This window comes from Synchytrium microbalum (genome assembly GCF_006535985.1).
Source record: "Synchytrium microbalum strain JEL517 chromosome Unknown SmJEL517_scf0030, whole genome shotgun sequence".
Classification (NCBI taxonomy): domain Eukaryota; kingdom Fungi; phylum Chytridiomycota; class Chytridiomycetes; order Synchytriales; family Synchytriaceae; genus Synchytrium; species Synchytrium microbalum.
Genome location: NW_022158379.1, coordinates 275,656 through 292,402, shown reverse-complemented (window position 1 = coordinate 292,402; position 16,747 = coordinate 275,656). Strand labels below are relative to the sequence as shown.

Genomic DNA, 16,747 nt, shown 5'->3' with positions numbered 1-16,747 from the left:
TGCTGGGTCCTTCCAAGAAACCGAGTCTGTAAGAGCCTGAGGCGGGCGTTGGTCAGAGTATTCTGGCAGCGATGATTCATGGAATCGCTGAGAGAATGCTTCATGATCTGGAATATCGTGTTTGGCCACATATTCAATCAGCTCTCGTGCTTCGTTGATGTCCTTCAACACATCGTGTACCGCACTGCCGACCAAGTGCTGAAAGATAAACAACCGGGCTTTACTGACTTTTACACTATGGATCAATGCTCCTTGGCGTAGCTGGCTGTTTACAAAGGCTGCAAATGCTCCGATTTTGAGAAGTGCAAGCCAAAATACGACCAGAGCTGGGTGATTCTCAAATGCTAGGGCAACGACTTCTCTCGGTTGAACACCTTTGGAGAGCAGCCAAGCAGCAGCACGGTTACTGTCTATTCAGTAGCAATGAAACGTTAGCATTGTCGTACGAGACCAATATCCACGGAAACGAGCCTCAATAACACGCACCTTGTTCCAGCAATGTGTACGTCCACACTCGATCACCAAACACTATAGCTTCATTCTGAGCATATTTAGCAACAGATGAATACCAAACATTAGCAAAGTTTCCCTTGTTCTCTGTCTGCCACACCACCATCTGCTTCAGACATGGATAGTTTTTGGTATACAGATTCAGGTCGTAGCGTAGATGAAAGCGATCATTCAATTCTTTAAAAAGCGCTTCATCTCGCCTTTCAGCGTCGTCTAACTGTGCCCGCAGCTTCTCGGGCGTCACAGTAGGAGGCACGTCGATTTTGAGAAATTCGATTAATGCTGGATCCACAAGAGTGGGAGTTTTAGCAGTTCTGATGATTTGAAGTAAGCGGTCATCATTGCTGGCGAGACCAGCTTGACGCTGGAGAGTGCTCATATTGTCTGAATGCCAAAGGGCTTATTGCAAGTAGTTCGTGGAGTTGTACAATGTCACGCCTATATGTCAGCTGTACTGTTAGTCAATTATTTGCAGCTTAATAGTTCATACCGCGTATACAAACCTTATTCCAACTGTTCTCTCCTCGTCCCGAACCTCACTGATGCCGCAGCACTGCTTCGAATCGTTTTCTCAAAACAAAACTCCAAACATCGATTTACTGCAGTTTGACATAATCGGTCGCTCAAAGGATGCTCAAATGGAGCGATCTATTGCAAGCTCGGCATCCTCAGATCCCTCATACGAGTCAGTTTCTCCCAGTATCAACCACCAAATCTCCACTTTTACCTTCACCAATTCCAACGTTGGTGCTTTTGGTCAATGCGCTGAAAGGATCTCAGCTTGAATCAGATCTGTTTCTATTCTCACGCACATATTACAAGAACTCTAGTCAGCATCGCTCTGGATTGCATTGGAAGAAGTACCAACAGGTGAACATCAACTCTTTTTTTTGCTCGTGATTTGTGATGCTTATGCTTTTATATGAACTTAGGTCAGGAGGGTACTGGCTCGATTCGGTGAAGTGAATTTAAAGGATTTGGTCCAAGAGATTGTGGTGTTGATGCAACCAGACAAGTACATTGATCCAAACATTGTGCCTCAATGTTTTTTCTTGCTGACGATTTGCCATCTAGGCTACGACGTAAAGGTGGAGAGTACACCAGTATTCCAAATTATGGTACGTGCATCTATGCTTTGCTAAGACTGTCTGGAGCTCATTTGTTAGTCGGTCGAGTAAGTTGTTGCCAGCGCAAAGAATGTCACAGCCTGGACTTATAGGTCACACGCTGATTCATTAGATACAAGATACCTTGATAGAATGCTACAAGTATGATCGCCGAATATCACATCAAAAGTCTCCAAGTTTCTCACATCCATTTCACACCAGTGCCTTTCGAGCATTAACTCGACAAACGCTATTCATGGCCACATCAGTCACTATGATGGGTCTTACATCACGTCTGCATATCCTTTTTCGGCATATATCTTTACATATTGAGCAATGCTATACAGCTCTTCGGCCGTTTCTTGATTTCGTAAGAATCAGTTTGGAACAAGGGTGGTTTTTTTGTTAAAGTTACTGACATACTTGGATTCTAGGCTCACAAGACAGAAATCGTTGTAGATAACGTGCCGCTATATTTGAGTCGTGTCGCTGCCAATAATGAACAGTTTGGACTGCAAGTGCATGATGAACAACCAAGTGGACAGACTGCGATAGAAGACGCTGATGAACAACCCTCAACGTCGAGCACAGCACCCGAAACTACGATTACAGAAAGTGCATTGTCAGACTCCTTCTTTTCTGTGCCAACTTCAATGGAAATGGACAAGGACGCAGAGCAACGGATAACAACTCCCATAATCAAAAAGAAATCAAAGAAAAAGGCCAAGAAGACAGAGATCAATGAGATTGATGATATATTCGGCTGAAATTATCAAAACCTGTCAAATCACCAGTCGCTGTAAAACATGAAAGTAAATTGAACCAGTATATATAACCCTGTAGCGGGTCTGTAAATATAGACGTTTGTTTATAGTATGAGTTTTGGTATCGTTGAGATTGTATCTACATAAGCTTGTCCCGTTCCTACTCTGCGGTTTCAACTGACAGACAGAGACAGCCCCAGCCAGAAGCCTGCTTCTTTGACGGTATTGACATCGGAGGTGCTATTAATGCCGTCCGTTCAGTAGCCTCAACATCATCCTCATCTATGCTATCTATATCGGTTTTTGACACTTGAGGTATCGGTGCTGTAATAGTAGTCAATGGCTGCTGTTTAATTATTATCGGGGATGACGACGACGATGTTGGCTCATTGCCTTCTTCAGAGATTGGAGATGCAACAATACTATGCTTTTCTAGATTATCCTTCGCACCATAGCTGGTGTGCTCATCGTCAACGACCGTTTCTGCAGAGGCGGCGCTCCTAGTCAGCAGCATATTCTCGAGAGCTTTGGCGACTTGAGGCCCTACGTGGTCTTGTTGTATCTGCACCTGTTGGTCTACAATGTTTATCGTTGCGTCAAGATCCCGTAGAGAGTTTGAGCGAGACCTGGATTCTACTACTATGTTCGGGGCTATTGCCCATGTGATTGGTGACGATGTTTCAGACGTTTTCCTCCCGCCCATCCAGTTCAGTCCGCTTGAAAATGGTTGGTGATATGCAACTCTGGCTGGCATCGTTTGAAAGTGATTTGGCCCGGCAGTCAAGGACCATGATGTAGTCGGCTGGGAGACTTTAGGAGGCAATGGAAAGTCTCTCATTGTATCGTTAGCAGAATCTAAGTAAACCAGAGAGCGTGTTAATGATTAAATGTTTGGGTCTCCAAAAGATCTGGTTCAGGAAGAAAGAATGAAGGAGGAGGTGCTGCTGATAAGTTCTAATTTTGAATGCTTCCATGATTTTGTTCTATCTCTGGCAAAACATTTTTATGCAAAAAAATGGAAACTTTAAAAACCACACAACAAACAGGACTGAGAACTTACCTTCTAGCTTGGAAGAGTGGAAATTGTCTAGGAAAGTATCGAAGCTATCAAAATCGTCAATCGATGACATGGATCACAAGCCCTCCTACGGAAGTTTAAAAGTAAGCACGGTTTCAAAGTGGCATCAAACGTGATTTTTTGCTTGAAAAAGTTGTGCGCTCGAACGTGTCAAGAAAATGAATGAGGAAATGAGCCCGGCGGCAAGGAACCGTCATGAACGCGGAAAGCCAATGTCGCTCTCACAATTCGCGAAAACACCCTGGATTGGTGCTAATAATATGTCTGGTATGAATCTCAAATGGACGCGATTTCCACTAGTAAATTCTAGTTTAATTGTTATATTAGTGATATTTTAATCATGAGATCTCACTCTTTGTATCTTAGTGATCGAAATCATGATCTTACACGTCATCGACAAAGTGATCTTCTCAAAGATCAAGTGGATTGTGTCGTTAGAACTCGCTCTAGCTGCATCGAAACATCTCAAGCTCAGTCTCAATGCTCTTGATCTGATAACAATCACCCTTGAGAACGAGGGTACTGAACTTCAGCAGCAACGAATATTAGACCTTGGGAGCTTTGGTACGTTTTTCTTCCCGACGAGGCTTGGATTTGTATTTGGAGCTGCCATTTGAAATGGGGGGTCGCTGCATCTTGCTCGTCCTTACCAATTCCTTTGATTAGATACGTCCGTATCCGATATGGAGCGAAACGTACTACATCACACTTCCGTCCTCACCCAATTACTACGGAGATACGATCTTGTACCAGTACTCCTTCCAAGCCACATCCCAATCCAACCGATTTCCTACCAGACTACCTGCTTCACCAAACTACGAAAAACTGCCATAGATTACTTTTGCACAAGCACAACTCTGCTCCCCTTCAAGAGCCAACAGTTCCCTACTGCACCAGCCGGGCTCGAAAGTGTTGGAATAAGTAGTACTTCCAATGACAATTCGGGAAGAAGGAGGAGTTCGGGATCAGATTTTGAGACATTACCGCCTTCGAGAGAAGTCAAACCGGAATAGACATTTCGAGACAATGCCAAACCTGAATATGGAAAAGAAACTATTACTTGTATTTAGAATTTTTCAAACAATTTAATGTCGGATTTCTTTCCAAGTTTATAACTTGGACGACGACGGTTCATGGATGGAATCCCACAAGTCATAGTACTAGAAGAAAGAAGCAGATTAGATTTTTATGTAAAAGAAGTCTCCAAACGCAAAGCTACGAACTTCATTTCGATGGCTGGATTCGTTCTCAACTTCAGTCCCATCGGGCTTAAAAACAATCATGTTCCCATTCTTCCCAGAAAGCCTGGGCCAGCCTGCTCGTCCCTCGTATCCAGCAGTCACATTCGGATCACCATTTGTAGCCTATAAGACAGCAATCAATGAAGGGTCCAATCTCTCATCGTACGAAGAGCACTTACAAAACGAGTGAAGAATCCGACAAATCTCTTTGCAGTCGCCCTCTCAGCTTCCGTAAGAAGCTTTTCTTGTCCAAAAACATATGGCAAGATGCCACTATGCACAACTCCAGTGTGGAAGTCCTTCAAACGTTCGAGTGGCACTTCAAAACGATACAAGTATGTTTTGATTCCTGAAGCAGCTATTAGTCGAGCCGTGGATCTCGTCGGAGCATCAAAGAGACTGTCTCCGATGAATTGTTCTACAGCTGCTTTCAAGTCTTTGGCAGATGAGCCGGGATACTTGGCCTTTAGCATGTCGGACTGATTTGGGTATGCTGATTTCATAAATCCATGGAATGCATCCGTGCTGGGAAACAAGTCACTAAATAAGCCTCCCTAGATTTCAAAATCGTTGAGAATTTGGACGACTGGTGAGAAATTATCCTCACTCACTTCGTTCAGAGAATATCCAAGCATCGCCTCCCTGAACATGAAATCTACATTACCCTTCCTGAAAGCCTCGCTAGGCGTCTCCTTCACAACCACATTATCAAGCACTGGCCCCATAACTTTCAACCCCATCTGCTCCACGGCTTTAATCAGCACCGACGACGGTATGGTCTTTAAATGCTCTACTTTATCACGTCCCTTTGCATTTGCCGGACAATTGGTCAGCTTGCAGAGCGTATCGAATACATGTTGTGATTCTTGAATGGTTTGTGGTTTGATAGTGCTGCTGACTCCTGATATTTGCAGCGTTCGAACACATAGATGGTCTGTTTTGAATGCTGTAGGGAGGTATCCAGTCAAGACACCGCCAGCTGATTCTCCAAAGACTGTAATGTTGGACGGATTTCCTCCGAAACTGTCAATGTTGTTGCGTATCCATATGAGGGCTTGCCTCACGTCTAGGAGACCCCAGTTTCCAACGCTGCCATCTGAGAAAGCGAATGGCGTGAGTCGCAAGAGCAAACAAAAGCATGAAGGTAGGGGTTCAAAACGGTTCGCCAAACCTTTAGAGTCCTCCTGCAGCTCTTTACTAGCGAGAAAGCCGAAAACGTTCAGCCTGTCTAGACACGAATTGAAGGATTAGATTGTGCAGTGCACGACGCAAGGAATCTTGAAACTTCAAGTAGAAAATTAACACGGCAATCGAGTTCAAGACGAATGTGAACCATATTCAGATACTCACAATTAACGCTGCAGACAATCAGTTTGCCCCCAGAAGCTTTCACTAATGCCTTCCCGTCAAATACGGGCCTGCTTGAATGACCCTCCACGCATCCACCACCGTGAATCCACACAACCACAGGATGACCCATATTCTGAATTGTTCGAGCTGTTTTGCCCCATCCAGTGGCAGTTCGTTGTTCTTGAGCCGGTTCAGTACTTGGCAAAGGAGTCCAAACATTCAAAGTGAGACAATTCTCGGAATATATAAGATTCTTTTGGTTGTCGTTGAAGGCTCGAAAGCCTTCTGGTTGAGTAGCGAGCACTTGCGGACATCCATGACTATGTTGATCAAGGCTTTAGCAGACATCCAGTTTTCAACACGTCTCCAACGCGCACCCGAACTTGATACAGCTAAATATTCCATCACGCTTCGCTGGAGGTATTGGTGGTCGCCATCGTAGAGAGCTAAATCAAAACACGGGTTAAAATAATGTTGAGCGAGATGTCACCAAAGTCAGACTAATCAGACATACCCAACGGGAAGTTCAGCATATGGAATGCCAAGAAATTCAATAGTACCCTCCACTATTGTCCCTCTTGCTGGCCCCTCTTGAGTAAAAATGAGAGTGACATCGTTACGAATGCTGGTCGAAACTGTTTCAGCAGCAGCTGTCTTTGTCGATGTCTTATGGAGTAATCTCTCAAAGTCTGACATGATGTCCTGCTATATCGCTTTAAAAGGAAGCGATTGGTAGAAATTTTGGGTTGATTTCAAAGTGTGTGGATTTTCGAAGAAACGAGCAATAAGTAAGTGAGTGAGGGTGATATTGTCCAAGTCAAACCACGAGATTACTCACGCGTACTCATGTAAACAGAGTCGCACATTTATTTGGTTGGTCGATGCAGCTTACAACCTGCAGAACAAAGCGAATTCTACAATCACTCTTGTGTTTGAAACTCGATAGGGACGAATAGTTGTCGCGGAAAATAGCATTGTGCGCTACACTCCTCGAATTATCATCAGCTTACACGATATTCAAGTCTGAAAAACACGAGCTACCATCATAACCACAAAGGGTAGTCAAACGTCCAAACATCGATTGATGTTTCGTGGGCTCAAAGTCAATGAACATGGGAGTCCACCGTGTAATAAAATCACTGGAACCTCGCCACATGTGCAACCAAGAAAAATGCTGCTGACATGTGTGTCGACTTGGAATGTTTCCTACCAATTGGGTTAAAATAAATGATAAACAAAAATATTTTGGAGAGCATGACGCATTCTAGTCAACGTGAAAACGCACAGGATGCTTTTTGTAAATCACCATTGTTCATCCCGTCGGCGGAGAGTTAGGGTAAAGATCACGCTGAATACAGCGCCTCAAAAGTAGCTTTGTGACAAGACAGGTGTTTTCGGACCCACGAATTTAAATGAATGCATTTTCAGCGACGACGTGGTTCAGCACGGCAGCAGTACATGAACAGTGTGTTTTGCATACTAGTTTGGAATACAACGATGATGAGTCAATAACAAAAAAAAGAAACTATAAGGGTAGAAGGATAACCAGTTGATTTTACACATCACGGTGATCTTAGCAGCTTCCACAAACGAAACAAGAATGGTGTAGGTGTTTAGCACAGCATAACTGAGATGCGTATGTGTATTGAGTATCCATACGAAAAGCCGAGGTCTCATTCATATTTTTCCTCTTGCTTATGCTGCGTGTTTGAGCTCACCATCGTTAGGCATAAACGAAAAGAAACATGATTAAAAAACCCATATGTACTGGCCACACGACCACCACGCTTATAAAGACAAGTCCGTGTTCATGTAACCAGGGTAGCCACGACAACCACCAGGATGTTCGTTACGAGCAGTTGAAAGCTCACAGAAAGTATCAGAGCATAGGAATTCATATCAGAGAAAATGATCTGAATGCGCATTTCACATTGGTAGGCTAGGTATTCAGGAGTTGGTTACACTAAACGGGTTGTAATGATGAGTCGGTGATGTGGTCTTTTTTTGGGTAATGTGAAATCACGTTATACGCACAATACCTTCGTTCAATCAATGGCAGGGTTGAGGACGAGTATTGCCACCTCAATAGATCCATTTTCTCAAAATTCTTGATTGAAGAAACGAGCAGGGTCTATGTTGCGCCATTATGGCTTCAACAGACAATAGCAAAGTTGCCATGCTGCATATATAAAGCATGATGCTCTTGTCCTCTGACTAGACCTGCATTTCGACAAATTCAGGCAGCAATGTATGGGTTCGAGAAACAAGCGGTTGGCAACCATTCAGAGTAGATCATGTGCAACTTTACAGCGACAAGCTTAATTGTGAGGCGAATTCGCAGCCGAGAAGGTGGGAACGTTGCGACTACGAGCAATGGAGCTCGTGTATCAATGGCAGGATAACTAAGGCAGAAGGTTGATGGGCATTCTTAAGAACAGAAGGTCCTTGTACCTCTTCTACAGATCAAAGCTTGATGTACACACCTTGGATATCAAGATAATCTTCCGCAAAGACTATCGGACCTCTGTGGTTAAATTTTTTCCCAAGCCCGTTAAGTATTCGACAAAGCATTCTCTGATTCAGACATCTTGAGTGTCTCGCCAGTGCATTGTACTCGAGTAATATCAGCACCGGATGTTCTCTCAAACACCGGGAATGTCCTGATGAGTGATACGTAAATGACACTTTGAGGGCACCTTGCTAATATCATGTTTCTCTTGAGCGTCCAGTACTTGACATGCAATTTAGCACCATCAAGCGAAGTAAGAATCACAACATCTGTAAACTTTGGGCATCTAGACAATCGAAATAGGAGATTAGCTCTCCACTCTCCAACTTCTACAGTAGGCGTGGAATTTTCCCGACTCCTCATGTGATCACGTATCAGCCTTCTTCAGTTCGAGCTAGACTTCACCAAACCGATAACGATTCAACGAGATAAAACAGAGACCCAACACCACACCAGATTCACCCAAAGCAGTATACTGTATTTTTGGTTGCAAGACTGTACACTTCTCCAAATTACCACATTTAACCTAGCGCTTTACTTTGCTTCAGCAGTTTCTGGCATCTTGCTCTTCCTTTCACGAGCATAGTATTCCGCCAAAACCTATACGCAAATCATTCAAATCAGGCTTCATCTGCCGGAAAAAAACCGACAGAAGACAAATTCCTATGCAGGATGGAAACACAAAACTAACCTTTTGTGGAATACGGTTGAGCATTTCCTTGGGGAAGATTCGAAGTAAAGACCATGCTAAATCCAGTGACTCGAAAATGGTTCGAGACTCGTTATATCCTTGTGAAATGAAGGTCTTTTCAAACTTTTCCAAGAATTCAAGAGACAGTTTGTCTTCCTGATTGAGAGCTTCTTCACCAACGACGGCTTTCATTGCTGCTGCATCTTTTCCGATAGCATATTTCGCATACTAGTGATGGTGGATCGATTATTAGTCAACAAAAAAATCCTGTCAAGAAGCCGAAATCTGGATGCCAACCAGGAAACATACCAGTTGATTTGACACATCACCGTGATCTTTTCGAGTCATGCCCTCTCCAATAGCTGATTTCATCAAACGAGACAATGATGGGAGCACGTTGATCGGCGGGTAGACCTGCAGACAAAAACATTGATCTGTTCAGCCATACATCCAACAACCTTCATCGATTCTTTCAACTTACCTGACGATTGTGCAATTGTCTGTCAACAAAGATTTGTCCCTCAGTAATGTATCCAGTCAGATCGGGAATTGGGTGAGTGATATCTAAAGTAGAGATAATCAAAGTCTTAGCGTGATCGTGAAACAACAACAGTTTTCCCTCTTTTTCCTCACCATCATTAGGCATAGAAAGAATAGGTATCTGAGTAATGGAACCGTTTCTACCAGCGACACGACCAGCACGTTCGTAGATGGTGGACAAATCCGTGTACATATAACCAGGATAACCGCGACGTCCAGGAACTTCTTCACGAGCAGCTGATACTTCACGCAAGGCATCAGCATAGGAGCTCATATCAGTCAAAATGACTAGGACGTGCTTTTCACATTGGTAGGCCAAGTATTCAGCGGTTGTCAATGCTAGACGTGGCGTGATAATACGTTCAATGCTATTTTGGCATGATACGATTCGTTAGTGGATTTTTTCCTGAGTTCAAAATCACTTTCAAAGACACATATACGCACGTTGGATCATTGGCCAGGTTGAGGAAGAGGGAAGTTCGTTCAATAGATCCATTCTCTTCAAAGTCTTGTTTGAAGAAACGTGCAGTTTCCATGTTGACACCCATGGCACCAAAGACAATTGCAAAGTTGTCTTCGTGCATATCCAGTACATCTTTGCCTTGCTTTCGGACTAGACCTGCTTGTCGACAAATTTGAGCAGCAATCTAAGAAGAGAAACAGTGGTTAGGGACTATGTAGAATTGTCAAATGGATTTTTTTGCGCTCGTCTTTACTTCATTGTGTGGTAGACCAGCAGCCGAGAAGATGGGGATCTTTTGACCACGAGCAATAGAGTTCATGGTATCAATAGCAGAAATACCGGTCTGAATCATTTCTTCAGGATAGATACGGGAGAAGGGATTGATGGGCATTCCTAAGACCAAAAAAGGTTGATTCCACTGCTGTATACATTCCCTGTATCGATCAAAGCTCAATCTACACAGACCTTGGATATCAAGATAGTCTTCCGCAAAGACCTTTGGACCTCTGTCGATACTTTTTCCAGACCCGTTGAATATTCGACCAAGCATGTCTTCTGATACGGGCATCTTCAATGTTTCGCCAGTGAATTCTACTCGAGTTTGCTTGACATCGACACCTGATGTTCCTTCAAACACCTAGTACCGAGGGAAAAGTGAGCAAAAAAAATGATGAGATGATGTGGGAATGGCAAAATGGAGTGTACCTGAACAATAGCACGCTTTCCTTGAACTTCCAATACTTGACCTTGACGCTTGGTACCATCAGGCAAAGTCAGAGTTACAATCTCTGCAAACCTGGGGAACTGAGGTAAATCGGAAACAGATTAGTTCTACCCTTCTACAAAAGTAATCAACAATAAAATAGCAAACATACCTTGACATTGTCGAGAATAACCAATGGTCCATTCACACCAGCAACAGTTCTGTAATCTAAAGAATTTAGAGATTCAAATGTTTAGCGTGAAATACGATACGACAGCAAAGCAGATAAGGAAATGGCAAGCATTCAACAAATTCTGACAATACGAAACAATTGAAAATATTTACAACTATATCGTGCTTTACCTAATCGTGGCTCTACCCTGAAGTCCCTTGTTATAGCTTCGGTGTGAATGCGTCGAGCTTCTTCGGGACTGATGCGATTTGATACAGGATTTGCAGTGTGTATCATCTTTGCAATGCAACTGTGACTTCAAGCCGATTGTCTATCTCTATCTGCTTGTTGACAGTCGTTATCGAAAATCCCGATGTTTTGAGTGTTTGGGCTGTTTAAAACACTGAAACAGGAGCTCAACGAAGACAAATAAGTCAAGTCTAACGCGTTTATCACGTTTAATCACGATTCTTTATTATGTATGTCGTGAAAGCCCTCGAGCCGGCGATTGCACCTATTTTCGCTGTCGTGTCAAAATGCGAAATATATTTACACCTGTTACACCTTGCTATACCATTACATATCTATGAGCTATCTATGAGCTCTTGACTAAACTGATCAACTTGGACTGTGTAAGGGTAGCCACTTTCGTACATGCGTCCATACACATTTCCACTGCAGCCACTGAATACGCTGCATCCACCTCACCACTCAACACCATATGAGTGAGTTCCTTACTAGAAGGCATGTATGACACCATGAGCTGCCCAGTTTGACCTGTCTCCTCTTCCAAGTCACAATCCACAGCAATTGTAGTGTTGAAGAAGCACTAAATGATTATAAGTTGTAAGATAGAGGCGAGAAGCAAAGGTTTCATTAACAGACTCACGGCAGACGTAGCGCAAACTTGATCAAACATTTCAATACCGGCGTCGATTAGAGCCATAGACGCACAAGTAATTGCAGCAGCTAGACAAGCCGTTGTTCCATCATTCTCAATCACTTGGATGAACACGTCGACAGTTGATTTGGGTAGTGTTTCTAGTCTGATGGCAGGAGATAGTGCTTGTTGTATGATTCGCGAGAATTCAGTTTCTTGAGCATCCTGAGGCAAGGTGAACAATGCGTTAGGTTTGACATATGATTCAACAGCAATAGATCCCAATATAAAAGCATGTTGCTACCTTTTGAAAACCACGTCGTTTTGTGCACGAGAATGGAGCAAACTTGAATTCACAGTGTAGATAGCCTCTGTCATGAAGCAGCTGATGCCTTCTAGCTTGTCTAGGACCATATCTAGAATAAGCATGAAAAGGAATCAGCTCTTGTATATCGACCTCACCGCGTGCAAGTACTCAAAGATGATGTCCAAAACGAGAAGAAAAAACTCACACAGAGCAAGCTAGTTTGAGATTTCCACTTTCAAAGTAGGCTGAACCATTAGCATGCTTGGTGAGCCCTGTATTCAGATCTAATGAATAGAATCATAAACTTGCAGTGCCTCATATTATAAATGATCGTTCCACTTACAAAGTGGTCTGATTTGGTCCAGGTTTCGTCCAACTCGTTCTCCTTGACGAGACAGACTTTTTGCCTTGGTCGACGCATCAGCTGCTATATACGGTATCGGTGCAACGCTAGTCCTCGGTCCAACAACTCGTCTGACTTCCATCTTGGTCTTTTTAGGATTTCTGTGTGTTTGACGTTTCAAAGGCGTATCAATCATTGACAAGAACTCCTCATTGAAAAAGACGATATAATGGGCCATTTAATTACACTGGCTACATGTGCCTTGGTATGTGCATGATCTGGCTGTCAGAATCACGTAAAATTCACAAACATTTGACTCACTTTCACAATTTGTAGAATCAATGGGCTCTCGACTTTCAAGGCAACATGGAACGCATTCTGGAAAGCATTCGTATTGCTAAAGAACGTGGTGCTACATATCGACTCGGCCCAGAACTAGAAATACCGTAATTTGATCAATACATTCAATTGTGGATTCATACCGCTCTGAGCTCACATCATCATTACTGATTAGTGGATATGGATGTAACGATCACTTTCATGAAGGTGTGCAATGAATTTGTGTCATTGAGGCTCTGGATCTCTCTCACACAATACACACGTTTCCCATAGGTGACACATATCTTCACTCTTGGGAAGTTCTCGCTCAATTGCTAGTACATCCTACATGTCAAGACATTCTATGTGATATCGGCATGTACGTATCTGATATTCATCATAGCAGTATAACAAATAATACGATCTCTTATCAAGATAATATCGCTAGGCCAGTGGTGCATAAAAGCGTCAAGTACAATTGTCGAGTATTCATTCTCAACAAGAAGATTCTCTTAATTCGGCCCAAAATGTTTATGGCCAATGATGGAAACTATCGTGAAATGAGATGGTTTACTCCTTGGGCAAAATCAAAGTTTGTTGAAGATCATTACTTGCCTAGAATGGTTGAAGAAGTTACTGGTCAGGTATGATTGGGTGACTTTATGTGGTCATTTGTGTCAGACAAACATATTGACATTTCGATCATCTAGACAACTGTCCCATTTGGTGATGGTGTTGTTGCTACTAAAGAGTATAAGATTGAACTAAACTCATCCTGCTTTCCGTCTATTAAGACATTTTTTGCTCATTAGTACCGTCGTCGGAACCGAATTATGTGAAGAGTTGTTTACTCCAAACAGGTACGTGCATCATCTAAATTCCTTCATCTGATGTCTCTAGCTACCATCTCATTTTTTGCACCTTTAAATACAGCCCTCACATTCACATGTCTTTGGATGGTGTTGAAATCTTTGGAAATGGAAGTGGAAGTCATCACGAATTCCAAAAACTTCATACTCGCGTTGATTTGATTAAAGAAGCTATGCTCAAGGTCTGTGTAGAAAAAAATGTAGGGGTGATGCTGGGATACATTCTCACGTCTCTGCAGTCAGGAGGAATCTACTTGTATGCAAACCAACAAGGATGTGATGGGGAGCGAGTGTACTATGATGGTTGTGCTTTGATATGTGTCAATGGCAACGTTGTAGCTCAAGGATCGCAATTCTCCCTTTCTGACGTGGTAGGCATTACACCATACAGTTATAATGGTTTTTTGCTGTCGGACTATAGTCACGTCTTCTTTTCACACTCCAGGAAGTGATTTCCGCAACGGTTGATATTGAAGATGTTCGATCTATGCGTGGATCCATCGTGAGTCGTGGAATGCAAGCTTCAAGAGCTGAACCATTCCCACGAGTCAGGGCTCCAATCACACTTTCAGTCAGTGCTTTCCATACTGATATCAGACCGAATGATCCAATGGAAGTCCGTTATAGTACTCCAGAAGAAGAAATAGCGTAAGAGCGGCTGTGAGTGTCAACTTAAAGGTCAAGGTTTTCGATTATCAGTCTTTCTTTTTTTGCAGTTTGGGTCCAGCATGTTGGTTGTGGGACTACCTTCGTCGCTCAAAATCTGGTGGATTCTTTCTACCTTTGAGTGGTGGAATAGACAGTTGTGCTACAGCTTTGATTGTGTATTCTATGTGTCGGATGGTCTGTGAGGCAGTACAGAATGGAGGTACGAGAAAAGCTTTTAAACATTTGTCGCCGGTTTTTTTCCAGACATCAAATGTGAATTTTCCACCAATTACTAGATAAACAAGTTTTAGCCGATGCTCGTCGTATGGCTGGCACTGAAACATACACCCCAACCGATCCAACTGAGTTTTGCAAGTAGGTTAGAGGTCCCTTTGGGGGTCGAGGTGTGAGCCCTCTCTGACTGATTGCTCGTTTCAAAAAGGCGTATATTCCACACGTGTTATATGGGAACAAGTAATTCTAGTAATGATACACGATCAAGAGCCAAGTTGTTATCAGACCGGATCGGAAGGTATGACAGAAGGTAGTTTCCACTCGAGTTTTGTGCTTACAAATTTCTCGTATAGCTACCATGTGGATCTGAATATGGACACAGTTGTTGCTGCCGTAATGGCTTTGTTTACGCTCGTCACTGGTGCTGCTCCTAAATTTAAAGTCTATGGGGGCACAGAACGTGAAAACTTAGCACTTCAAAACGTGCAGGTAAGGATGAGCAAAAGAATTCCATTCCTTTTGTATTCTTATGGCACACTGATTTAGGCACGTTTACGAATGGTCCTTGCGTACCTGTTTGCTCAACTATTGTTATGGGTTCGTGGGCTGCCTGGATCATTACTAGTACTTGGTAGTGCTAACGTTGATGAGACGTGAGTTGTCGTCAAGTCATTTCCGATTTCAAAATATTCACGTTTTATCCTCATCCCTTTGTCAGCCTTCGTGGATACCTGACAAAGTACGATTGTTCAAGTGCTGATATCAATCCGATTGGAGGAATCAGTAAGACAGATTTGCGGAAATTCATTCTGTACTCTCGTGATGAGTATAAACTGGAGATCCTTGACTCGTAAGTTAAAGCACACACTTTGCCACGAGAAAAAAAAGTTGTTTCACCGCTATTTGATAGCTTTTTGGATGCACCAGCTACTGCTGAATTAGAACCTATAACAGCAAACTACGTTCAGGAAGATGAGGTATCGTGTGAAAGCATACAACTCTTGTTCTCTTTGTCGTTCTTGACATTTGTCTTTGATTTAGGTTGATATGGGAATGACATACAAGGAACTCTCCGTGTATGGAACTCTGAGGAAAGTTGCAAGATGTGGGCCATTCAGCATGTTCACCAAGTTGTTACAGCAATGGGGACCAACATTGAGTCCAGCAGAGGTTAGTCGGAATCTGCTTGTCAAATCTGCTCGTTTTTGGTACCCCTGACACTCACTCGCTACAAAACAGATCGCAGCCAAGGTCAAACGGTTCTTCTTCTTCTATTCCATCAATCGACACAAGTCTACTGTATTGCCACCATCCTATCACATGTCTCCATACTCGCCTGATGACAATCGGTTTGATATGAGACCCTTCTTGTATAATGCTGGTTGGGGATGGCAGTTTGGAAAGATTGATGAAGCTGTCAAGACGATATCTTCTGGAAGTAGAAGTCAGGCTACTCTTTGAAGAGTGCAGTGTAAAAGGGGTTGTTTAATACATAATGAAGTCTTTCGAACAATTCTTCTTTTCGGCTAATTCAACGAATTGAAACGAGCTAGTTTTAGGTAGTCCAACATTCGTTGAATGTATTCGTTGAATGAAGATCTAGACTCGAGGAGGTGTTCCGTGTTGAGCTCACCTGACCGCATAACTCAAAAAAGTAATTCTGGCTGCGCGACTCATGAATATTCATAATTTCTCCCAAACACGTGTACGTGTAATCAAGTACGTTTGTTGAGCTTCTAGCGCGTCCTTTTGTTACGATACCCTCGAGCCCGAACACCCGACTCTGATTGCGACGCAAGTTGACAGAAACGGACGAAAACGAAGCAGATTTGTGCGGAGGAGGGCATAGCGACAATGATACTTATACACGACTACGACTAACTCGAGGATTGGTAATTGAATATTCAACGTGCTTGATTGTAGATGGTTTACATCTGACATTTATAGAAGTGTGGTAGATGAGTTACCGTTGGTCCCGTTTGTAGTTTGATCAACAGCATTCCAATGATTGGAGTTGAAAT

At 42.9% G+C, this 16,747-nt stretch overlaps 4 protein-coding genes across 4 annotated transcripts; 2 read left to right on the top strand and 2 right to left on the bottom strand.

Moving 5' to 3' along the window:
* Positions 1 to 1,140: 1,140 nt before the first annotated feature.
* SmJEL517_g04493 (uncharacterized protein) lies at positions 1,141 to 2,383 on the top strand (the record flags this gene model as incomplete). Its single annotated transcript, XM_031170421.1, has 7 exons — positions 1,141 to 1,380; positions 1,443 to 1,525; positions 1,585 to 1,628; positions 1,677 to 1,684; positions 1,750 to 1,778; positions 1,839 to 1,986; positions 2,051 to 2,383. The coding sequence occupies 7 exons, from the start codon at positions 1,141 to 1,143 to the stop codon at positions 2,381 to 2,383; spliced, it is 885 nt and encodes a 294-aa protein (XP_031023637.1).
* A 6,217-nt stretch (positions 2,384 to 8,600) lies between these two features.
* On the bottom strand, positions 8,601 to 11,424 carry SmJEL517_g04492 (H+-transporting two-sector ATPase; the record flags this gene model as incomplete). Its single annotated transcript, XM_031170420.1, has 12 exons — positions 8,601 to 8,844; positions 9,097 to 9,158; positions 9,250 to 9,477; positions 9,559 to 9,663; positions 9,731 to 9,813; positions 9,883 to 10,157; positions 10,234 to 10,436; positions 10,506 to 10,645; positions 10,718 to 10,889; positions 10,958 to 11,056; positions 11,128 to 11,183; positions 11,319 to 11,424. 12 exons carry the CDS (start codon positions 11,422 to 11,424, stop codon positions 8,601 to 8,603), a joined length of 1,773 nt encoding a protein of 590 aa, XP_031023636.1.
* A 298-nt stretch (positions 11,425 to 11,722) lies between these two features.
* Positions 11,723 to 12,799, bottom strand: SmJEL517_g04491 (uncharacterized protein; the record flags this gene model as incomplete). Its single annotated transcript, XM_031170419.1, has 5 exons — positions 11,723 to 11,956; positions 12,017 to 12,232; positions 12,312 to 12,423; positions 12,520 to 12,598; positions 12,658 to 12,799. 5 exons carry the CDS (start codon positions 12,797 to 12,799, stop codon positions 11,723 to 11,725), a joined length of 783 nt encoding a protein of 260 aa, XP_031023635.1.
* An 87-nt stretch (positions 12,800 to 12,886) lies between these two features.
* On the top strand, positions 12,887 to 16,187 carry QNS1 (NAD+ synthase (glutamine-hydrolysing); the record flags this gene model as incomplete). Its single annotated transcript, XM_031170418.1, has 18 exons — positions 12,887 to 12,922; positions 12,994 to 13,103; positions 13,172 to 13,203; positions 13,270 to 13,619; positions 13,686 to 13,726; positions 13,788 to 13,835; positions 13,909 to 14,026; positions 14,084 to 14,215; positions 14,290 to 14,492; positions 14,561 to 14,712; positions 14,789 to 14,867; positions 14,935 to 15,024; positions 15,080 to 15,215; positions 15,273 to 15,379; positions 15,445 to 15,576; positions 15,637 to 15,703; positions 15,768 to 15,896; positions 15,966 to 16,187. 18 exons carry the CDS (start codon positions 12,887 to 12,889, stop codon positions 16,185 to 16,187), a joined length of 2,184 nt encoding a protein of 727 aa, XP_031023634.1.
* Between the last annotated feature and the right edge of the window lie 560 nt (positions 16,188 to 16,747).